Source organism: Colius striatus, chromosome 9, assembly GCF_028858725.1.
Source record: "Colius striatus isolate bColStr4 chromosome 9, bColStr4.1.hap1, whole genome shotgun sequence".
NCBI lineage: Eukaryota > Metazoa > Chordata > Aves > Coliiformes > Coliidae > Colius > Colius striatus.
The window spans coordinates 9,048,029-9,071,934 of NC_084767.1; the positions used below are offsets into that span (position 1 = coordinate 9,048,029).

The window sequence follows — 23,906 nt, forward strand, 5'->3', positions numbered from 1 at the left end:
CATTTTGGAGTGACAAGGTCCTCCTGGGCTTTTCCTTTTTGTTCTGAATACAGGTTTTAATAACAGTGCTCCCTGGTTTGTTACACAGAAATGTTACTTTACATAGTCCTGCCTAAAAGCCAGTTGGCCCATTGCTAACTCCATACCAGCACCTCTGCCCTCAGCTCGTGGCTCTCAGAGGGAACCTTCCCCACCACCATCCCCTTGTGCCTGTGGGCTGTGGGGTCACAAGTGCTGCAGTCAGCCTGCTGTGGGTGGTTTTCCCTCTTTGCCTTGCATTAGTATTTACAAATATCTAACTGGTGGGTGGCAGGAGGCTGGGGCAGCACTTTTCTCTGTTGTGTCTAGGGTCGGGACAAGGGTTGATGGAAAGAAGCTGGAACACAAAAGTTCCATTTAAACGTAAGGGAATACCGTTTCACTCTTGCAGTGAGGGAGCCTTGGCCCAGGCTCCCCAAGGAGGGTGTGGAGGCTCTGTCTCGGTGGGTTTTTAAACGCATTCCTGTGAGACCTGCTCCAAGGGCGCTGCACTGTGGCCGGGGCTTGGATGGAATGACCTCTATATCTCCCATCCACTCCCTCCCGTTCCGCGGCTCCATTCAGGGCTGAGGCTGGGGCTGGAGGCTGGGCGGGAGCGCGATGGCTGCGGATGGCGAAGGGCCGCGACCCGCCCGGGCCCAGCGCCCAGCGCCCATCGCCGCCGCCACGCGCACAGCGCCGCGCGCGCCCTCCCCCTCCCCGCCGCGCGGCGGCGCTCCCGCCGCTCACCAGCGTCTCTTCCCTCCCGGCCGCTTCCGCCGGCGCTGCTTCCGCTTCCGGCCGCTCGAGGATGGAGGCGCGCGTGGCGCAGTGGGAAGCGCGGCTGGCGCGGCAGGTGCGCGGGGCCGGGGCCGCCGAGCACGGGTGGGGAGCGAGCGGGGCCCGGCGGCGCGGCACGGGGGCCCCCGCTGAGGAGGGAAGGAGGCGAAGGCCTCGAGGCGGCCTGGGGGGCGAGGGCCGCGCTGCGTGAAGTGTCCGCGGCGGGTGTTTGGGCAGAACGCGGTCCCGCCGTGCGCTCGGTGTGGGGCGGAGAGGCCGAGGGCACACGGGAGCTGACGCGCCGGCCGCAGCTCTCGGCATTTCTCTTGAGACATCGAGTAAATAGAAAGCGCTGTCTGGTCCCTGAGCCCGCGCGTCCTCAGGGCGGGCGTGGGGCTCGCGGCACTTGTCTGTCAGGGTGAGGGTTCAGGACGAAGCTGGGAGCTGTCAGACACGGGCTTGTGTGCTGCTGCCCTGGTGCTTTGTGCCTTTATTGCCCCTGTGCCCGCCGTGTGGGGCAATCCACCCTGCTGCCAGGTGAGGTGATGGGCAGGAGGGTGTCCCAGGAGCCCAGAGCAGGCAGGGAAAGGCATTCTGTCTCCTATGGGATTATTGTTGTAGAATTATTGCAGCCATAAGGTGGAAAACAAAAAGATGGTGCCAATCCTTTTCCTTTCCAGCAACTATAATAGAAACATATCAATCGAGCTGCCAGATCTGTCCTAGTGACTGATACTGACAGTAGAGTACAGAGGCAGCCTTAGGAAAACTTTGATTTCTACTGGTTAACTTCTTCCATGTCACTTCAAAAGCATGTAACCAAGCAATTCTGGACACTTGGCCTGTGTATTTTGCCTGCTGTACACACGTATTCTGAAGTGGAGCTAGGCTCTATGCATCCTGCCTGCAGGTGTCTGCTGTGGATTCGCTGTTTTGGTGCAGTTATGGGAAAAAAGCAGATGTGACTTACTGAAGTGTAGCATTTTTTACCTCCCCATGACCAAATCCAAGCAACTAGGATACTTATTTTCACTCTTTATTTGTGTGGGAAAAGCTGCTTGGGGTTGGTGATTCCCAAGACCCCTTGTTCTGGGTTCTGACTGTGGATATGGATAAATATCTTCATTCTTTATCTCTTGTAATCTAACAATATGGAAAGAAGTTCCAGTAAGATACTGGTTGCCTTTCCTCCTGCAGATCTTAACCTGGTTGGCCAGAGGGATTTGTGATTCTGGAGGAAAAGCCAGTCAGATTTCTGTTCTGAGAGCTCTGCCAGTGGTATTGAAATATCTTGGTGGCTGCAGCTTTGGAGGAACACACGTGAGCAACTTGTTGGCTTGGATATGCATGGATTTTGATTTCAAAAGCAGAATGTAGTTTTCCAGGTCTGGAAAAAGCTTGTCCTCAATGCAGAACTTTCCTAAAAGGGCTTGCTAACCTATCCTGGTGGCTTTGCTAGAGAGAAGGTGATACTGGGTTTACAAATGCTGGGATGTGAAGATACTTGTGCTTTTCTTAAAGCTCATTCAGAGTTCAGGGGGGATGAGTTACATGTGGGACTGTTCTCCTGTTCCTTTAAGACAGTTTGTAGCAAGAGTGGTCACATGAAGTTCAGTCTGAACGTGTTTCAGTTGGGTCTGTAAGTGATGTGGAGTGCTGCCAGGTCACACCAGGAAGAAAAGCTGACAGTGAAATAGAAAGTGTTTTCTGTTGGTTCCTTGGAGGAAGGTCCAGGTATGTGTGTGAAACAGTCTGGTTGGGGGAAGAGGGAGCCTGGTTGGATTGAAAAAGGGAATAGACTTCAGAAGGGAAATCGTCCATGGACTGTGTAAAGTGAATTACTTTTGAGATACAGCTGTGCTCTTCAGTGATTTTGGTTGGCTAAATGCCAAAGCAGAGGTTTTGGTAAAGGTGCTTTCTGTTTTTCCCCCTCAAGTCGTGTTTCTTCACATCTGAGCCTGCAGGAAGCATCCTTTTCTGTAGCAGAGGAGACCTAGAGGCTGTAAAAAATGTGTTAGAAGCTGAAGCACAAATGAGCAATGACCTCAAAAGTTCTGATTTTTTGCCTAGTCCATAAATAGGATAATCTTAAGATTATTTTCACTCACCTTGGGCTTTTTCAGTGTCTGCAGTTAGTTACACTGGCATTTGTAGGAGCTGTTCTGAGCATACAAGTGAACACACAAGTCCAGAAGATTTGATGGCCCAGGTTTTTTTCCTCAATTGAATATCCTGATGATTTCAAGAGCAGCAAAGCAAATGAGCCCTTTTGAATAAAGGCTTAGTGGTCTCTTTACAATAACAGCCTGAGCTGCCTCCTGCTGCAGGAGCTCTGGTAGAGGAGAGCCTGAATAGCTCAGATGGGGGTCTGGTGCTTCTTTGAGCTGCCTTTCCCTCTAGAGTGACACTGAATTGTTTAAATTGTCAGTAGCATTTTATTTGTGAGCCAGGTTTGTGGCTGATGAGCCCAGACCCCGTTGTGGGGGAGGACAGGAGATGGATAACAGACATGAAGTTTGAGATATTTGGTCCTAGTAGGGACTGGGGCTCCTTCCAGCAGCTTCCAGCCATTGGGCCTGTGGAAGCATTTCCCTGTGTCCTGGGCTGTGAAGTCTGGAGGGGCACAGGGAAAAAGTGGGCAAGTGGACACAGAGATCCACCTCAAATTCCTGATTGCTCCTGGATGCCTTACGTTAGTGTTAAGGGGAGGCCATGCTGGGGCTAGGGAAGGCAATGTTGTGTGGGCTGCTGGAAGCAAGTGCACGCTGCAGAAACGGCCCTGGGAAGCAGCACGCTGCGCTTCTGGCACTTCTGTCTCCAGTTGGTGTTTGAGCTTGCTGGGGTGGTGCGAGTGTGGTTTCACCCTCTGGAAGAGAAGCTGTGGCCTGTGAGGTGGCAAAACTGGCTGAAGAAGGGTTTAGGAAGTTTTGAGTCACATCTCTGGATATCTTTACTTGAGGAATATGCTTACTGTGACCTGTTGTCTGTTTTTTACCTCTGCCTTGGTGTTGGTGAGATTATTGTCTCACTGGCTTTTTTAAAGGGTGTTTCAGAATCCCTGGGTTTGACACAAAGAGAAATCACCCTGAAATGTTAGTTGTTTAGCATTCTTCAACTTACATGTCTTTGCTGTTGTGGTGGTTTGGCCCTCGCTATGTGCCAGGTCCCCACCAAGTCATAATGTCACTCCCTCTCCTAAACTGGACAGGGGAGAGAGAAACAGAACAGGTTTGTGAGTCAAGATAAGGACAAGGGAGATCACTCAGCAATTAGTGTCACGGGCAAAACAGACTCAACTTGGGGAGAAAAAGCTTTGGTTTATTAATGAACGAGCAGAACAGGGAGATAAGAAACAAAACCAAATCTTAAAACACCTCCCCCCACCCCTCCCTCTTCCCAGGACTCTCCTTCCTTCCCTCCCAGTGGTGCAGGGGATGGGGGTTATGGTCAGTTAATTACAGATGGACTTTGCTGCTGCTTCTTCTCAGGGGGAGACCTGCTCACACTTCCCACTGCTACACTGTGGGGTCCCTCCCATGGGAGACAGTCCCTCATGAACTTCTCCAGTGTGAGTCCTTGCCATGGGCTACAGTTCTTCATAAAGTGCTCCAGCATGGGGCCTGCCATGGGGGCAACTCCTCACACCCTGCCCCAATCCCCAGGAGAACAGTCCTTCAGGTACCGACTGCTCCAGCCCGAGTCCCTCACAGGATCACAAGTCCTGGCAGCAAACCTACTCTGGCATGGGCTCCTCTCTCCCCACGAGCTCCCAGGTCCTGCCAGGAACTTACTCCAGAGTGGGTTTCTCATGGAGTCAACAGCCTCCTTCAGGCATCCACCCACTCCGGCGTGGGGTCCTCCATGGGCTGTGAGTGGATCTCTGCTCCCCGGTGGCCTCCATGGACTGCAGGGCACAGCTGCCTCACCATAGTCCTCACCACAGGTCACAGGGGAATCTTTCTTCCAGGGCCTTAGCACCCTCCTCCCCTTCCTTCTCTCCACTGGCCTTGGTGTCTGCAGAGACGGTTTAGCAACTGCACAGCAACTTCTTCCCCTTCTCACATACATTAATCACAGAGGCATTACCTCAATCACTAAGTGGCCAGGCCTGGGTCAGCTACGTGATCCCTCTTCGAGTTGACTGGCATTAGCCCTGTCAGCTACAGGGGAAGCTTCTGGCAGCTCTGTTTAAAGAAGCCACCCCTGTAGCTCCCCAGTACCAAAACCTGGCCCAGGCAAATCCACTACAGCCATTAACCTTTACAAGGCAAAACTAGAACTATCTGAGATCCATCACCTTCTCAGCTTCTGTCCCCTCTCCCCACTCCAAGAATTACTGTGTGACAACTGACTTTGTTTTCCAGGAGAACGAGATCAAGTTGTTGAGTGCTGAAGTTGAGCGTCTGAAGAACTTTGGCTGCTTGGGAGCCTCCCTGAGCCTGGAGGGGCTGCGGGACGAGAACGCCAAACTCAAGTATCGCTTAAACTTCCTTCGAAAGGTGAGGGAATAAACAATTCCTGCTGGAGCACTTGGGCTTGGGTCTCATTGAGACAGGCCAAATCAATGCTGTCAGTTTGGAACAGCTAGTGGTGTGTGACGGCGTACTCACTCTGCATTCCCATGCCTTTAATTGTTTGTGGCACATCAGCTGTTTCTTGGTTCCTTCAGCAGAAACCTGCTTTATTAAAAATGCCAGTAGGTTAATAAACCCACACCATGGAGTCTTGACTGGAGATGTAATGGGCAGCCCAGCTGAGCTCTGTACCAGGATCACTGACAAAGGTGTAAGGCAGCCCTGCATTCAGGGGAAACGTTTGTGCTGGGAGGTGCAAAAGGAGAAGCAGCTCTTATATCACGTGGTTTTGGTGCTATGTGTGTCGCTCCTGTGCCTAGAGGTGTCAGCCAAATCTGTGAGCCACGCTTTGCCAGGCAGCCAAGGAATAAAGTGGGATGCAATGACTCCTCAGATGTTGTGAATCTAACCTTCTGGATTTTGGGTTTTTTTCAGAGCCTTCAAGACGAAAGAAGTAAAACGGCAAAAAGCATGATTAATATCAACAGCTGTCTTCAGGAGATCTTTGGAGCTGCCATTCAGGCTGCCTACCCAGAGTTAGCAAACCCTCCACTGGTGGTGACTCCAAGTCAACAGCCCAAGTTTGGGGATTACCAGTGTAACAGCGCCATGGGCATAACACAGGTACCTCTGAACGGCCCTACGGAGCGAGTCAGAGAGGGGGATGGTGGATGCTGGAAGCTTGAGTGATAGACAGCACACTGAGAGTTGCGGTACTGGACCTCTTTTAGGCTTGTTACAGGCCTCCAGGCTGAGGATTCAGTGATTATCTGAGGGCATTTTGATTTTGGGGAAGTGTTGACCTTCACAGAGTAAACCTTTAAATCTGTTCAGGTGACTGGAATGAGAGAGTTCCATGAGTGTAACACACAAGAACTGTGCAGTTCATGGCATCTGAGTCAAACCAGGGTTTAAGTGCTGCATTGATTTACTAATGATGGGGAATTAACTACCAATTAGTGAACTCTGTGTTTGTAACTAATATCAGCAATAGCAGTGAGAAGGGACCTGGGCATTTCCTCTGCTGCATCGTGAAATGCCCTCTGTGAGCTGCAGCATGGCCACGGGTGCCACCTGCTGGCATGGGTCCCTGTCAGGGGCTGGTGGCTTGACCACTGTCAGCACCTCATGGCCTGGGTCACTGTCAGGCCTGTACAGAGGCTTTGGTGCACCTGAAGCAATTTCTTGCAGTGTCCAGCCAGGGCTGGAGTGCTGCTCAGGCACTGTCCTCCTTATTGTTTCAGAAGTCTCTTGTTAATTCCCTGGTTGCAGCTGAATTTGACTGATTGCTGTTGTGGTTTTTTAAGCATTTTCAGTTTTGTGCCAAATGCTCTTCCAGGCATCTTTGGATATGCTGTTCCCCACTCTTTTTGTGCTCATGTTCCTATTTTACTGGTTGTTGTTAGCTAAGCATTTGCTGAGGAGTGGTTCTGTGAGTATCCCCAATGGTTGGTGGCATGGGGATTTTGCTGTTCTGACCTTGGAGATTCTCAGGCAACTGTAAGAATGCTTCCACTTTACAGAACATCTATTAAGTGTGTGCAAAGGAAGAAGTGGGGTTTTTTTAAGCCTAGCTAGTATCAACAGTTACTTTGACAGTTATGGCATTGCTGCTTTCTGGAAGATAGTTGGCCAAAGAGGACCCAAGCAGAATACCAGACACTTTAGGAGTTGCTCAGTGGGCTGGGACTGTGCTGAAGTAAAAGCAGAAGGTGAGGGAGAAAGAAGGTAGTGCATTGTAGCTTAGGTGTGAGAGCACCCAACCTTCCAATGCATTGATGCCTCTGAGTGAGAAGGCAGACTCTTTGTAATTACAGATCTCTTATTCTGCAATCTCAACAGAAGCAACTTTGGTTTTTTAAAGTGTTCTGTTGTCAATTCACCTTTATTAGTCTATTAAACTGGTAATTTTTACATCAAAGTTGCACTGACATGCATGGTATTCTGCTCCCCTGGGTTGTCCTGTTCCAATGAGTTTGACTGCCAGGCAGCACCCATACATGGCAGGCAGTATCATAGACTCACAGAATGGTAGGAGTTGGAAGGGACCTTTAGAGATCATCTAGTCCAGCCCTCCTGCCAAAGCAAGTCCCACATAGATCAGGTCACACAGGAACGTGTCCAGAGTTTGGAAACCTCCCAAGCCTCCCTGGGCAGCCTGTGCCAGGGCTCCCTCACCTCAGCACTGAAATAATTCTTCTTTATGTTTAAATGGAACTTTTTGTGTTCCAGCTTCTTTCCATCAGCACTTGTCCTGTCACTGGATACAACAGAAAAAAAGTGCTGCCCCAACCTCCTGACACCCACCATTTAGATATTTGTAAACATTAATAAGATCTCCCCTCAGTCTCCTCCAGACTAAACAGCCCCAGTTCCCGCAGCCTTTCCTTGTATGAAGGATGTTCCAGTCCCCTGATCATCTTGGTGGCCCTGTGCTGGACTCTCTCCAGCACTTCCCTGTCCCTCTTGAGCTGAGGAGCCCAGAACTGGACACAGGGCTCCAGATGATGCCTCATCAGGGAGAAGAACCTCCCTTGACCTGCTGGCCGCACTCTTCTTGATGCATCCCAGGCTGCCATTGGCCTTCTTGGCCATGAGGGCACATTGCTGGCTCATGTTCAGTTTGTTATCAACCAGAACTCCCAGGTCTCCCTGCAGAGCTGTTCTTCAGCAGGTCAGTCCCCAGCCTGTCCTGGTGCATGGGATTGTTCCTTCCCAGATATAGGACTCTGCACTTGTCCTTGTTGAACCTCAGGAAGTTCCTCTCTGCCCAACTCTCAAGCCAGTCGAGATCCTGCTGAATGGCAGCACAGCCTCTGGGGAATCAGCCAGTCCTCCCAGTTTGGTGTCATCAGCTGATGTCATTTGCTGAGGGTACACTCTGTCCCCTCATCCAGATCGTTGATGAAGATGTTGAACAAGACTGGCCCCAGAACCAATCCCTGTGGAACTCCACTGGCCACAGGCCTCCAACTTGATTCTGTGCCACTGGTCACCACCCTCTGGGCTCTGTCATTCAGCCAGCTCTCCATCCACCTCATGATCCACTCATTCAAGCCACACTGCCTGAGCTTCCTGCTGAGTATCCATAGGTGCCAGCCAGCATCCATACGTGCCAGGGAGCAGGCTCTTGGCCTCAAGTGCCAAGGCAGGAGCAGGCCTCACAAATACATGCGGTGTTCCCTCGGTCTCGTTAGCATATTGTGCTGGGCTGCAGCCAGAGGAGCACTCTGGGTGACTGCACTGACACGAGCTTTCAGAGCTTTGCCATTTTTTTGACCGCTACTTTACCCCAATTAAGTCACAGTTGGGATTTTGGAGCAGTCCTGGCTTCTCAGTGTCCACTTTGTTTGCATAACTGGGTGTCTGAACAGCCCCCTTCAAGCTGGGGTTCCGTGTTTCAGAGGGTCAGCTGTACTGGTGAGCAAGGGTTCCTGCTGCTGGGCCTGGCTACAGAAGTTGTTCTCAGCAAAGGCACTCAGTGTGAATTGGGCCTGAGCCTGGCAGTGCTCCCATATGCAGCACCCCAGGGGCCCATCAGCACAGCAGAGCCAGGGAATGCAGTGTGGTCATTTCCCTCTGAGAGCAGCAGGTCAGGTACTTCCCGTGTTTTGGAGCCGGGACTGTGGTGCCCAGTCTCCCGTAGAGCCTTGTCCTCAGGCTGTCCCCTGCGCAGAGATGCAAGCCCAGACTCAGGGCAGCACTGGTACGTGCCAGGCAGCAACCTCTCCCTGCAGCCACCGACCTGGAAACAGCCCTCACAAATGCCTATTGTTTTCCTGGCAGCTCGTTAGCATACTAATGCCTGGGGTTTGAGCCAGGAGCTCTGCTTGCTCCTGAGAGCAACAGGAGTATGGTGACAGTGTCTGGAATGATTCAGATAACATGCCTGTCATCTGGTGTAGCACACCCATCGTCTGGTGTAGCACACTCGTCATCTGCTTTTGCATTCATTTTTCCTGTAATTGCTACTTTGAGCAGCATTAGAGGCTACAGAGGTTTTCTTTTCTTGTCCATTGTAAGCCTTTACCATCTTGTAAGGCTGCTGTCACCATCAGCTGTGTGACAGGTTAAACAGGAAGCTGAAACTTAAGTAGAAGCTACATTTAGCAGCAGACTACAAATTAGCAAATGCAAGCAGCAGAGGGTGGAAATTCAGAGTTAACCAAGATGTGCCTGGTCTTTGTGGCCTCCAGAGGGATGAGGTGATAGATTATTTTCAGACTCAGCACAATGAGAGTGGAAAATCACCTGCTCAGAAGCAATTTCAGTGGTAATTTTAGTGTGAGTGTAGTGTTTTGCAAGGGACAGGTTGGGCTAGCTAACAGAAGCCTCCTAAGGGCTGGTGGTGTAAGGTTTCCAAAAAGCTGTGTGAGAAGATGCTTTGGGAATGGACAGAGAAATTGTTGAGTTGGACTAGATGATCTTTGAAGGTCCCTTCCAGCCCTGATGCTAGTACTGTATGTAAACCTGTTCTGTGTTATTTGAATTCCTCAGAGTGGGCCACTGATGTCTGGAGGGAAAAGGAGAGCTACTTTCCCAGCAGTTTTCCTGGCACACTTTGAAGGGAATTGGGCAGCATTGGGATTATCTTTGCTTGCTTGGGTTGTTAGATCTTATTTATCTTTCACTTATTTCTGTATTGAGTCTAATTTAGGACTGACAGCAGTTTGCTTTGGATGCTTTTAATCATAAATCAGCAGACTTGCTCTGAAACTACCCAGTTCAAACCTTCAGATCTGAGTGCCGGCAGAGCTGGGGATGCTCCTGAGACTGATCAACCACGTTTTGAAGCAATGTGAAGGACTGTGCCAGCTATGTTGATTTCTTTTTAAAGAGCTTGTCTCTTTACTGGCTTAGAGAAAAACAAAGTTGCCAAACCACTTAACAGGTTTTGAAAAATAACCTGGAAGATTCTCTTGTGAGGGAGATGGCCATGAGCGGGTTGGGTTTGGTTAGACTTCTGCTGTGTAGAGAGAGCTGATCTAATCTCTACAACTTGCTCGAGGTGTTTTTCTTTGTGTCTCTCTCTGTATGGTGAAACTAAAGCATCCTGAGGATCTTTCAGTGCTGCAGTATCTGTGCTTTCTGTTTCACTCCATAGAATGTTTTGGAGGTTTGAATTTTACTTGATGTTCATGTTGTGTTTCAGATACTGCTCAAAACCAAGGAGCAGAAAGTGAGCCCAAGAGAAATTGCTGAGCAAATAGTCAAAAATATTCCTGCCAACGAATGCATTGAGAAGGTTGAAATTGCTGGTCCTGGTAAGATAGTCTCATGTTACACACTCTGTATGTTTTAAAGCTGATGGTGTGGTTTTATACTGGATGGTGTGATCAGGGAAGCTGAGTCTTGTGATGTAAAATTGCAGTTACAGGGTGAATTACCATTGTCTGTCTCAGTGAGCTTTGTAGCTCTCAAACTTGTGCAGCAGCAGCAAATCTACCTCTGTATTAGAATCGGCAAGTGCAACCCTGAGACCTTTAATTAACATTTTTTTCCACTGATCCTTCAGGGAGCAGCTTTTATTGGTGATAGGTATCAGGCCACAATCATGAAATCCCAACAAAAATCAATATGCCCTTCTCACTGTTGCTTGTGTGATGAGGAGACCTGGTCCTCGCAGCACAGAGATGCTGGAGTGGCAGGGAGGTTACTAATTGATTGCTGCATCTGTTTTGTCCCTGTAACCCAGGAAGAAATAAAAGAAGGACTCATCTTCCTCAGGGCTTCAGCATAAACACAAAAAATCACATAGCACAGCCTTGCAAGTGCTCAGGCAGAAGCTCATTCATGAGCTCTATGAAGCAGGCGCAGTAAAAAACTGTCATCCCAGGAGCATGGATTATCGCAGGTGAAACCATGTGGTCTAGGATGTTGATTTTTAACAAGGAGACAAAGCAGGATTTAGTTTTGTTTTCTGCAGACCTTGGCAAGATTATTGATCTTGTCATTAAACAAAGCTTGTATAGATTCACTTCCGAGGGACAGTGTGCACAAAGGAGTTATGTCAGTGGACTAGCTTGCATCATCTGCCTCCTACAGGAAAGGCTACAGTGGTGTGAAACAGACTCCTGTAATCTGGGACAGAAACTGTCTTCTCCTGACAGCTTTCTTGTCCTGTTGCTGGGAAATCTTTTTGTTTTGTTGAGCTAACTTTGTATGCTCTTGTCCTTAGTGTGAGGAAACAGAACTCCAAGGGGGAAGGAAACAAAAGGTTCTTGGAGGCGCTTCTGCAGCCCTAGCACTCAAGCACTCATTACTGGTTTTTTCCCCTCTAAAGGTTTTATCAATGTCCACTTGAGAAAGGATTTTGTTTCGAAGCAGCTGAGCAGTTTATTGGTGAATGGAGTTCAACCCCCAGCTATTGGCAGAAGGAAGAAGGTACGGTACTAAGTGCATGACATCCTCCCCCCCCCCCCCCCCGTGCAGCTGAAACGTAGCTGTGAAATCCCTGGAGCAGAAGTCCGTGTCAGGTGGTTATTCTGGCAGAGTAAGTGGAATGTGGCTGAGGGGCCATGGCTGGAAGCCATGTGGTCTCTGGGGATGAGGGACAGAGCTCCCAGGGGTGCTCCCTGAGGCAGGAGCAGCAGAGCCCAGGCTGGAGGCTGCTCCTGTGTCCCCGTGGGGCCTTCCCTGGTACTGTGTGCCAGTCTTGTGCCCTCCTGCTCCCCCCTCCACCCCTCCAAATAAACACATGAGGTACGGTAACAACTACTGCCTTTTATTCATCCTTGCCTCTGGTACTGTGTCCAAGGTGGTGGTGGATTTTTCTGCCCCTAACATTGCAAAGGAGATGCATGTTGGCCACCTGCGTTCTACCATCATTGGAGAAAGCATGAGCCGGCTCTTCGAGTTTGCAGGTCATGATGTTCTGAGGTGAGAGTCCACTTGTGGCTGGGTGTGGGCTTGTTTGGCTCAATTTATGCAATACTTACTTACATCTCTGCTTTGGTCTGTATTGGACTTTGTTTATAAGCACATAACAAATCATGCTTTATGTGTGGTAAGGTACTAAGCTGAGCAAGTGTAGCAGGGTTAGGGATCAAGATTGGCAGCTGCTTCATTGCAGGGAAACTAGGGGGGACTTGCCTGTTTTCTGACATCATGTGTGTCTCTTTTAGAATATAAATGATTAAAATGGTGTGTTTCAAAGCATCTGTTTGAGAAATCATTGTTACTGTGCTCTTTGATTGCTTCAAGGTTAAACCATTTAGGAGATTGGGGCACCCAGTTTGGAATGCTCATTGCTCACCTCCAAGACAAATTCCCAGATTACTTAACTGTTTCTCCTCCCATTGGGGATCTCCAGGCTTTTTACAAGGTATTTATTTGTAACAAACAAGTGTGATGTATCTGTGCTCAGTTTGATGTTGAATTGTCTGCACGGGATATGGTCAAAGGACATTTTAAGCTGCCTCTCTGTCTTTTGAGATGAGTGTGCCTGGAGAGCCTGTCACGAGTGGCAGTTTCAGGGGAGAAAGCGGTGCTTTTCATGTGCTGTGTTTCACTGTAGGAATCCAAGAAGAGATTTGACACAGAGGAGGAGTTTAAGAAACGTGCCTACCAATGTGTGGTGCTGCTGCAGAGCAAGAACCCCGACTTCATTAAAGCCTGGCAGCTCATCTGTGACGTGTCACGGAAAGGTGACTCCACTGCGTGCGGAAACGTGTCTCGGCAGCACAGCAGTGTGCCTTTCCTCACCTTTGTCCCTGGGCCCGTCCTCTAGTTTTCTGTTAAATATCACTGCTGCACTGCTGTGAGAAGCTTAAAAGGAAAAGCAGGCACAACCAAAGTAGGGGGCTGTCTGTGTAGGCTTCCAGCTACATCTTTTGTCTCCTGAGTCTAGTCTGAGGCCTAGTCTAGTGGCTTGAGCGAGAGATGGACAGTGTCTTTAGGGACTTGCTGTTCCCATTGCCCACATGCCACTGCATGCACTGAATGGAAGTATTTCTGTTTCCCTCCTCAAGAGTTCCAGAAAATCTACAAGTGCTTGGACATCACACTGATAGAGAGAGGAGAATCGTTCTACCACGACATGATGAAAGACATCGTGAAAGAATTTGAAGATAAAGGTGAGGCTTTTGGTCTCAGAGTCAGAAATTCCGAGTGGGAGGTGCCAGGAGGAGCGAGGTTCCCTCACTCCCCTTCAGCAGGGCTTAGGACTGATGCTTCTGAAGCTCTGTGTTCCCCACCCCTTGCATTTTCTTTCTCAGCCACATTTCCTGAGTGGATCTTCTGTGGCAGTAGCAGAATTGATTCTTACATGTGTCATTCCAGAAAGCTGGAATCTTTCTTGCTGACACCACTTTGTGAGTGATATTTATAGGCAACAGCATGAGGAGCTACTGGAATTTATTGTATCAAGGAGTGAGACAGGACAGACACGGGGAACTTAGCCTGGAACTTTGGCTGAGAAATCTCTTTGAAGACAGTGGCATTTTTGGATCGTGCTGACTTTGAGACTGGCAAGAAGCCAAGTGGAGCATAACAAAGTCTCTGGGTTTAGATGTTCCTGTCTGGATTTGGCAGTTTCTGAATCTCACCATCTGAAGTGTTCTGACTAGTCTTATCCCTGAAGGACTTAACACAAAGTCCTTGTTGCATCTCCGTAGAGTTTGTTGCCTGTAATGCCATACTTTGTGCTGCTGTCGCTGTGGCTGTGAAGGTGGTTCTGGGTGCCAGCAACAGGAGATTTTTAAATGCAATTAGGTCTTTGCTGGTGAGGCCACGTGTACAGGTCTGCTCTCTTGTGCACACTCTTGAGTTCTGGAAGAGCACTAGAGAACGTGACTTGGTTGGTGAGGGAGTTCTCGTTTAGGGGGGTTTTGAGCCGTTAATTATTTGATGAGTGCGTGGCCTCTCCTTTCTTGTAGCATCTGGGAAGGGGAGTGTTTCTGCCTGTGCAGTGTGACACAGGATGTTTCCCATTGCTTTGCTAGGCTTTGTCCAGGTTGATAATGGCCGGAAGATCGTGTTTGTCCCGGGTTTCTCTGTGCCCTTGACCATCGTGAAGTCAGATGGAGGTTACACCTACGACACCTCGGACTTGGCTACCCTGAAGCACCGGCTGTACGAAGAGAAGGCTGACGTCATCATTTATGTTGTGGATAGTGGCCAGGTGAGCACACCAACCTCTGCTTTCACAGCTGGGACGGGTAGCAGAGAGTGCCTCAAATCATGGATGGATGCAGCAGTGGCACAGGTAGAACGCTGTTGGGTTTGTAGTGTGGTGTATTGGCTGTTACCCTTATTGTGTAGTGGTGAATCTCGTTCAGTGGCTGGCAGCCTCCATGAAGAGCCCTTAAAATCCATTGATTAGGGTGAGACCCACTTAGCACTGGAGGTGGGTGAAGCCCAAATCTCTCAATAGGTGAGTCTGGATGAGACTTGTACTGCGTATACCCAGGTCTCTCCTCACCTGAGGACATGCAAGATGGTCAGCCCCATACCTGAGCAGTGATGGGAATTTGCCAGTTGCTGCTTCGGTAAGCAAGGGGAAAAACTCTTTGAAAGGTTGAACTCTCTGTGAGGTGAAATTTATCAGTAGAGCTGGAAATATTCGAAGTCTCATTGTGAAGGAGAGAGATAGAACTGGGAAGGAAACTGTACTTGGAGGAGCGGGTTGAGAACCAGTTGTTGGTGTTTGTTTCTTGCAGTCGATGCATTTACAAACAGTGTATGCAGCTGGACAGATGATTGGCTGGTACGATCCCAAAGTAACCAGAGTGGTCCATGCTCCCTTTGGAGTGGTGCTGGGAGAAGACAAGTAAGTATTTGGATGTAGTTTTTCCCTCTGTACGCTCTCTGAAGAGGATGTTTGAGTGAATGCAGAAGATTCCTCTTGTTTATTGACAAGTACGTAGGTGGCACGTGCTGGGGGCAGGTTCCCTTTTGGGCCTGGCTACTGCTGCCTGGCACTGGGAAGGGCTGCTGGAAGCACAGTGGCAACAGTCACTGGTTTCTTACAAAACGAAAGGTGACTTGCTGGGCTGGGCAGGGGGCTGGCACTGGTGGCATGTCCTGCCCAGTGTCTGGAACTGGGACAGTTCTGCCTGTTGGAACCTTCGTTCTGCTCTCTGAGATTCCCATGGTTTGTGGGGAAGTTTTGCCTCTCAGGCAGGGTGTCATTTTGGCTGTGTGTGATTGTTTGCAGGAAGAAATTCAAAACTCGTTCTGGGGACACAGTGCGTCTCATGGATCTGCTGGAGGAAGGGCTGAGACGGGCCATGGACAAGCTGAAGGACAAGGAACGGGACAAGGTAGCTCTGAGCAATTGCTTCTCTTTCCTGAGAACTGCCCACAGTTGTTCACAGACTTGTGCTTTCCATGTTCTGGATATGTACTCTGCCAAACTGCCCAGGAGGTTGTGTACACAGGCAGTGTGGTTATTGGGTAGTGTGATATCAGGCTGCAACAGCCCTGAGTGTGGAGCAGTGAGAAAAGGTGAGCTGGAGGCAGCATGCTGGCCTCTGACTCCTGCACAGGGAGGAGAACTGGGTCTGGCAGGGTACCTGGCCTTGCAGGTACCATCAGCTGTGATGGCAACAGCAATGACTGCCCCAGGATGCAGGAGGTGGTGACAGACTCCAGAATTGCAGCCTTGGCCTGAAGAGGCTGAAGGCTTCTGGTAATCACAGAATCTTCTTCAGGGGGCTTTGGCATCAGGCTTCATCCTTTCCCTTGGAGGCTGGGATTGAGTTTGCTGGAAGGTTAAGAGCTTCCAGCAAAGTGAGGAGATCAGCAGGTGGCTGGTGTTAGCCCCGAAACAGAAAGTTCTATCTGTCTTGATCTCAATGGCCTGGAGAGAACTGGACAGTGTGAGACCAAACTCTGTGCCAGCCCTGCGTGAGGCAGTGCGGTTGGGAAGTGCAGCTCCTTGGTGCTGTGTAGCAGAGGGTCGGAATGAAAAGTCCCTGTTGAAACAGGAACCTGGGGAAGCACAGGAAAGAAAAAAACAAGACCATGAAAAGCTCCTGGGAGCTGATAGGAGTCAGACACGAAGTGCTGTGCCATGGTGACAGGGCTCTGTTCCACCTGTGAGTGTTTGAACGGTCCAAAATGCTCTCTAAGGGTTGAAGTGCCACGTGGCTGTTACATTGTGGGGACGGAAGTAAGTCCTTCAGGAGTAGAGCCTGGCTCGAGCCAGGAGCCTCGAGCCAGGCAGGGCTGCAGTGCCCTTTGGGTGCAGGAGATTTGAGGATTGGGGGTTATCTGATGTCTCAAGGTGGAAAAGCTGGCGTGAGCCTTTCACCAAGTGCCAGGCGGATGAATTCCCTCAGCAGCCTGAGCTGGAGCCATGCACAGGGCTGCCTGCGCCACCAACAAATCCTTCTTGATGACTCTTATCTGCTTTGAAATTCCACCAGGTCCTCACAGCAGAAGAGCTGCAAGCTGCCCAGACATCAGTGGCTTTTGGGTGTATCAAATACGCAGACCTGTCCCACAACAGGCTCAACGATTACGTCTTCTCCTTCGACAAGATGCTGGATGACCGCGGGAACACGGCTGCCTACCTGCTCTACGCCTTTACCCGCATCAGGTAGGGGAGCTCCTGGGGAGTCAGGTGGATGGAGGGGGCTGAGCCTGTGTTCCAGCAGTTGCTCACCTCCCCACATGGCTTTTCTGGCACCCTGAGTGCTGGTTTGCTTGGCAGCGGGTCCTCACTGGGACATGTGCCCAGAGCACATCCCTCCCTCTTCCCTCGGCTGCAGCTCCTCCTGGGGCTCCTGACTCTCTTCACCTGGTAACCCAGGCCAAGGCAAGTGAGGAGGCCAGTGAGTGGCCAGTGCTAGCCCTGAGACAGGCCAGAGATATGTCCAGCTGCAGGCTAACACAGGAGCCTCACCAGCAGCCTGTGTGGGTCTTTGCAGGGCTATTGCTCGCCTAGCCAACATTGACGAGCAGATGCTGCGGAAGGCAGCCAGGGAGGAGGTGCTCATCCTGGACCATGAGAAGGAGTGGAAGCTGGGCAAGTGCATCCTGAGGTTCCCTGAGATCTTGCAGAAGATCCTGGAGGACTTGTTGTTGCACACGCTCTGTGACTACCTTTATGAGCTGGCCACCACCTTCACTGAGTTCTATGACAACTGCTACTGCGTTGAGAAGGACAGGCAGAGTGGTGAGTGCTGGCGGGTGTTTCTCTGTGCTGGGAAGGCTGTTGTTGCACTAGTCACTCCTGCAGAACAAGTGGTGTTCATGGGGGAGGAGGGATGGTGACTGGCGCAGCCTCTGAGCGGGAAGGTTGAGTCTTCCTGGAGGGCACCTGGAAACACGAGAGCTGGTCAGTCTGGCTGGCTGGGAGCAAGGGGCTCAACATGCCCAAGGCCAGGCTGCGGGCAGATAGGGCTTCCTGGGGACAGCAGTGTGGGATGTTGGGAGCAGCTGCTCCAGCTTCTCTGTTGGTGCTTTGCAGGTCAGGTCGCAAAGGTGAACATGTGGAGGCTGCTGCTGTGTGAAGCCACTGCCATGGTCATGGCCAAAGGATTCGACATCCTGGGGATTAAGCCTGTGCAGAGGATGTAGCTGTGCCCTGGGGGGTGACAATAAAGGGACTAAACAACTGGAGGTGTCTTGTGTCTGTTGGGGTGGGGGTATAGTAAGGGAAGTTGCTCTAGGGGAGCAGCACCAGGGGAGGGGAGGAGAGGAGAGGAGAGGAGAGGGGAGGGGAGACTGAAACATGGAAAGAAGGCAGTGTAGGGGGAGAAAAGGAGAGGGAAAGAGTAAGAAAAGGAAAGAGCAGGCTCAAGGCTTCAGACACCCCAGGTACAGAGATAGAAGAGAAAGGCCATAGCCATAGCTCAAAGCAATTCTCTGTGCAGGAACTAAACCCCAAGGCCCATGCCCACGGCTACTCTGCTTCAGTCTGCAGAGTTTAAGGACTGAGAACTCAGCCAAGAGCATCTCCAGGAAACCCTCCAACCACAATACAATGACCCACACCTCCAGAGCCAACCTTACTCTGATGACTCCTGCTATCCTTTACCTTATTTGCCAGGTGAGAGCACATCACCCAGCTTTCAGTCTCATCTCTGGCATCTCTCAGCAGAGCACAGAGCTCTCAAGGGATCTGAGCAGGCTCCCCAGCAGTGTGAGACCCTGGCACTCAGGATGTTTGTCTCGTGATCAAGGCAACTGTGTGGTACCTGCAGAAGAGATTCAACGTCACACTCGAGGACTTGAACTTCAGTGTGACACAGCAGTGAGATGGGAAACAACATCCAGGGGACAAAGGAGTGCAGGTGGGTGTGCTGCATAAAAGCAAGCACAGACAGACACACACACACATCACTGCCCTGTGCAGGTGGCCTGCACCAGCCCTCAGAAATGAGGTGTCTCCCTGCGTGCCTCTGGGAGGACAGCAGTGCTGGGGCTGCCTGCTGTGGGAGTGGCACCAGGCAGCAGCAGTTGTACCTGGGGGAGTGGGAAGCCCAGGGGAGGAGCAGATCAATTAACTACATTCCCTCAGAGGAAGACACAAGGGAAATACCTTTCCCTGCAGCAGCAATGCCTTGAATCCCTGCAGAGTTGACAAACCTCTTTGCTGGGAGTGTATTAAGCTCAAGTAACCATGAGGACAACTACACGGCTCCTGCCAATGCTTTGGGATTTGTTGGAAGTGCTGCTGTGAGAGGTAAAGCAGCATAGAAATGAGGCTCTGCAGCCATCAGAGAGTGGGTGCTGCATTTGATTTAGATGCTCACTGACACAGCTGTGTCTGTGTATATGTAGATATACACACAGAGCTGTATAGACATGTGAGACAGACACATAGACTTTGGTATATCCCTGATGTCTCAGGTTCTTTGCCATGCAGGGAGAGGGCTCAGCTGTGGGAGCTGCACAGTGGGCTGCCTGAACAGTGTCCACAGACAAAAGCAGCTCTGGTGCCATACTGACACTGTGGGAGCCATAGATGCCAGGCCACAGCCCAGGCCAGGGTCTGCCTGCCAAGCTCCTGTGCACAGGCCATGCCCTCCCTCCTGGCAGAGGCCAGGCCCTCACCACGGAGTGGAGGAGCAGCTGGGGCAGTGAGACAGGGCTGGGGGCCAGGAACCCGTCCCACTATACCTGAGGGAAAAGCAGAGCCGGTCTGGGAACAGCAGTGGTGAGCAACAGCGGGTCCTGGGCAGAGATGCTGAGGCAGGGAGCAGGCTGAGAGGAGGCTGAGGTGGGGATGAGGCTGAGGGGCAGGTGGAGGCAGCAGCAGCCACGTTCCAGCGACGGCCTCAGGGTCCAGGCAGCGTCTGGGTCCAGAGCAGTGGGAGCAGGTCCAGGCCCAGGATGGCTGAGGCTGCCCCGTGGAGCTGCCCAGGGCCTCTCGTGGGCACCAGCAGAAGGGGATCAACCTCCAGGCAATCTGAGTGTCAGCACCAATCCCTCCCCAGGCAGGGCAGGGCCATGGCAGCAGGATGCCCTCAGCCAGGGGCAGCCCCACAGCACACAGGCCTGGCCTCAGCACTGCTTGTGGAGAACCCCAGTCACAGCAGGAGCGTGTGGGGTGGCTGTGAGTCCAAGGGCAGCTCAGAGTCCCTGTGGGGCTGTTTTGGGGACCAGCTCCCTTGTCACCAGAGCTGTCTGTAGGGTGAGGGGCAGGTATCAAGGCATCCCAAGGGACCTGAGAGCCAGGCCAATGGGTTTGGGCCACTGCTGAGGAAATGGGGACCCATGGTTGGGCTGGGGGTAGAGGGGGGTCATAGGAGCCCTGGCCAGGTTGGGGGCTGATGCCATGGAGAGATCAGAACCCAGGCTGAGGAGGGGGCTGTCACTCAGAAGCCTGGGGGAGTCCTGGCTCAGGGCTGTGAGCAGCCATGGGACAGTGGCCCTGCCCAGACACAGTGCCGGAGCACAAGGAGGCCCAAGCTGCCAACTGAGGGGTGCACTGAGGGCTGGCAGCCCCCCAAGGAAAAAGTGAGTGGGATAGAGGGCCGGCAGGGCAGCTGACTGATCCCACAGTACCTGAGCTGGGCCAGAACTGGCAGCCAGGGTCAGACAGGAGTCCAGACCATCGGACACATCCACATCCACCATGATGAGACCTGAGGTTGAGCCAAGAAAGTGAGCCAGCAAGGGAGATTGGGATCAGGTCCAGTGACAGCAACCAGGATCAGCCACAGTCCAGTGATCACCAGGCAAGTTCATAAAGATGTGCAAAGGCCGAGGTCATGCCGGGAAGTCTGTCTGTGGGACAAGGCTTGGCTTCAGATTACTGGGAGCCATGGTCAGGCACAGGCATGGCTGTTGCTCCAGCCAGGCCCCAGCTGCAAAACCTTGACTCCATCCCACTCCTGTAAGAAGGGATGCTTGGCCCTGGTCAGGGCCTCCCTGCAAGAGCATATGGCAGTGTCTGCCCCACAGGTGCTAAGTCAGCACCAAGCCCAGGGAGTGAAGCCCCTATAGCAGTTAGAGGATGGAGGACATGGGGGAATGCTCTCACAGCCATTACAAGTAAGTAATTGTGGTAAAGTGTGCAATGACACTGATTACCTGGCACAGGCTCAGAGAAACAGCTGGGCTGGCAGGGGCCTGGCCCAAAGCAAGCCACCTGCATCAGGCTGCTCAGGGCTTTCACTTTGCTACAGCAAGTGACCTACCTGGAAGAGTCTGTTGCACTCCATTATCATGTGGGCCAAGCCCTGTGTTGCTGCCAGGTTCTCACTCAGCTCCCTCTGGTCTGGCTTCCCCAGGCTGCACTTCCTCTGACTAGATCTGCAAAGAGGGGAAGGTGAAAGGAAGGCTGTGTGAGGAAGATGCTGCTAGCCACGGGGTCAAGGTGCCTACCAGCTGGCCTGCCTGGGGGCTGAAAACCAGCAGCTTCAGCACAACCACACTGCTCTGCAGGGCCCTTGGATGCTGTGTAGTGCTTGTTTGGTTACTGCAGCAAGGTCCACAGGCAGTGCTCTCCCAGCACACACCCAGAGTGCCCGGGGCAGGACTGATTAGTACCAGTGTATGCCCAAGGAAGGCAAGTCAAGGCTCTATTCCCTGAACACATTGTCACACACTTGGCCAAAGACAGCAATGACCCCCAAACTGATTTGTGTGTAGCCTTCAAGTACCAAGCTCCTTTGAGACCCTGCAAAGGCCTGTGTAGGACCCTGTAATTCCCTTGGCCAAAGCCACACCAAACACATTTTGAAAACCGTCCTCTTTTTTAATTCATAATCATTATATGAGCTCATTAATCCTGGCTTCTGATGCTTCTATCTATGTGCATTCCTGCCAAATGGCTTGAAAATTGAGTGGAAGATAAGAGCCCTCAGTGCAGCTCCTCAAAGTCAGACCTGTCAGCTTCTACCCTTTGAAGTCGAGCCCTGCACCCTGGCATCAATGGCCACTTACAAAAAAGCTAAAGCTTCAAAGCATCCTGGCTTCTAAATAGTGACAACAAAGACACAACTCTGGTTCTATTTTTGGTGCCAGTAAACCAAAGAGGTACAGCTCTCAAAGTCTGACTCCCAGGGGCTCAAATACACACACAAATGCAATCCAGGAAGGGCTTGCTGCCCCTCCAGCTCCATCCAGCCCCAGCTGCCTTTGCAGTGGCCCCATAGCTCAGACAGAGCCCAAGGCTCTGCCACAAGGCTCTCAGGCATTTTCAGACAGTCTGGGCCACTCCTTAGCATTTTTTTCCCCTCTCTGTGCCATGCCTGCCTTATTAGCATGACAGATACCAACTGACAGCCTTTGCTTTGGAGCTAGCCCTCATCATTAGATGCCCAAGGGAGGTGATTAACTAACCAGCTCACTACTCTGATGGGTGCACAATGTTTCAAAGTCAGCTGTCCTTTTCTGCCCTGATACGTGTCTGTCCATATGCAGGAGCATGGAATAAAGCAAACAGCCCTGCCTCTGGAGACCAGATAAGGCATAAATGCTCTCAGAGATTATATGTCTACTTTGGCCCAAGGGCACCTTCCTCCCTGCACGTACAAAAGGGAGATGTTGTGCAACCCAGATACTTTTACTCACTAAGATAAATTTACAGAATCCTTCTGTCTTGGGTTTGGCAGGAACCATCCCCTTATCCACCCAGCAGAAGCAATGCCAGCAAGCTGCTACAATCTGGCAGATACCTGCAGGGCTGGTATCCTCAACCATATTTGAGACAAACCCCAAGACATACAGACACACAGACACACACAGACACACACAGACACACACAGACACACACACTGATTCTAGGCCAGATTGTGCCAGCAGAGAACACTATTAGACAGCAGCAATGGCAACCTCAGATTAAGATGCTAATACCTGGTGGAGGAGGAGGAACTATCCCGCCTCAGAGTGTTGAGGTGGAACAAAGAAGGTGCCAGACAAACAGCGATGTTGGTGGGGGTCATCTGGTTTTCCTCCACAAAAGCAACCACATCTCGCAGGAAGAACAGGAGGATTTTCAAAGCTTCTCGGTTTTCCTTTGGGAGAAGGACAATAGCAGCCTGGACAGCCTGAAGCTGCTGCTCCTTTGGCATGTCTGAAAACAGAAAGAGAGTTGAAGATCACACATGACTTAGAGAAGGAAGCATCCATCACCAGAGTTCTAAGCAGGGCATTGGAACTGTAGGTTCATCCATTTTCCTGTCGCTCTGGCTCACAGCAGACAAGGCAAAGGCCATTATCACAGTCACCTCCAACAAGTAGACTTTCCTCCTATTGCCTGTTAAGATGCACAGTCATACCCAGTGATGCTGCTGTTTCACTTGCAATTTGTCTTGGACACTATGAGAGTGAATTTATCCTGAACCAGCTCTGGCTATACCCCAAATAAGAGCCTAAATACCCCCTAAAATATTACTCTGGAATGTTACTTTGGAGCAGACAGCTACTCTACTGTCTTTTCCTTCCAGGAAAAAGCTTCAGGCATGAAGAGAGCAGATGCTCTCTCTCAGATAACTCAATTCAGAGACCAATGTTTTGGCAAGGGGTTTTACTTCACACTAAAGAACCCTGCCATGAGGCTTTCTTCAGTTCACACCCCTACCAGGAGCAGAACATCACTTCTCTTTCCCTTCAAGTAGAAGCATGTATATAGAACACACAAAATATGCTCCTGGGTGAAAGCAGCACATTTCTCTAAAAGAGAGTCATTTCATCTGGACACTTGCTCACTAGAGTGAGTAGAATTAAATCATTTGCCATTTGTACCCCAAAACGAGAGGCAGGAGTTGAACAGAGGCCCTGTTACAATGAATGGAAGAAGATGGTGCCACATCCACTGGACATAAGAACTGTGGACCTTCTGACAGAAAGGATTTGACAGAATCACTGACTGGTAGGGGTTGGAAGGCAGCTCTAAAGATCATCTAAACATCTAAAGGTTTGTGGATGCAAAAAAGAAAACTTTCTTCAAACAAATAAACCATTTGCAGGCAAAACTCTGACAGGTCAGAAAATAAAACCCAACTGAAATCTCTGACCTTACACCATACACAAGATAGCAGCAGCTCATGGGCTCCTGGCAATGAAAGTCACATAAACAGGCCAAAACTCAGTCCACTCAGAAATCTCATACTTTGACTTTCAAAGCCTTTTCTC

General features: G+C 50.9%; 2 protein-coding genes across 8 annotated transcripts in view; one reads left to right on the forward strand and one right to left on the reverse strand.

The window, feature by feature from the left end:
- The first annotated feature begins 810 nt into the window (after positions 1-810).
- On the forward strand, positions 811-17,936 carry RARS1 (arginyl-tRNA synthetase 1). The gene is made up of 15 exons (XM_062002660.1): positions 811-874; positions 5,163-5,297; positions 5,808-5,996; positions 10,525-10,636; positions 11,656-11,756; positions 12,130-12,251; positions 12,576-12,696; positions 12,889-13,018; positions 13,343-13,447; positions 14,315-14,493; positions 15,032-15,141; positions 15,529-15,634; positions 16,742-16,914; positions 17,246-17,493; positions 17,788-17,936. The coding sequence occupies exons 1-15, from the start codon at positions 830-832 to the stop codon at positions 17,895-17,897; spliced, it is 1,986 nt and encodes a 661-aa protein (XP_061858644.1). The 5' UTR covers positions 811-829; the 3' UTR covers positions 17,898-17,936.
- Positions 12,076-23,906, reverse strand: part of LOC104556730 (rho GTPase-activating protein 7-like) — a 53,242-nt gene continuing 41,411 nt past the window's right edge. For 2 of the 7 annotated variants that reach the window (XM_062002659.1, XM_062002653.1), the window contains exons 9-13: positions 22,626-22,845; positions 20,966-21,080; positions 19,443-20,552; positions 18,358-18,517; positions 12,076-17,904 (exon numbers count right to left, since the gene is read on the reverse strand). In XM_062002659.1, the coding sequence (XP_061858643.1) occupies positions 20,535-20,552; positions 20,966-21,080; positions 22,626-22,845 (353 nt within the window). In that variant the 3' untranslated portion in view covers positions 12,076-17,904; positions 18,358-18,517; positions 19,443-20,534. The remainder of the gene's footprint in view (positions 17,905-18,357; positions 18,518-19,442; positions 20,553-20,965; positions 21,081-22,625; positions 22,846-23,906) is intronic. The other 5 variants (XM_062002656.1, XM_062002654.1, XM_062002657.1 and 2 more) reach the window with 5 other exon arrangements.

Excerpts from the sequence above, each read along its gene's own strand:
- RARS1 (XM_062002660.1), top strand. The coding sequence starts at position 830 with ATGGAGGCGCGCGTGGCGCAGTGGGAAGCGCGGCTGGCGCGGCAG. Across the intron at positions 10,637-11,655 it reads GGTTGAAATTGCTGGTCCTG|GTTTTATCAATGTCCACTTG; the intron begins GTAAGATAGTCT and ends TCCCCTCTAAAG. Across the intron at positions 17,494-17,787 it reads TGAGAAGGACAGGCAGAGTG|GTCAGGTCGCAAAGGTGAAC; the intron begins GTGAGTGCTGGC and ends GGTGCTTTGCAG.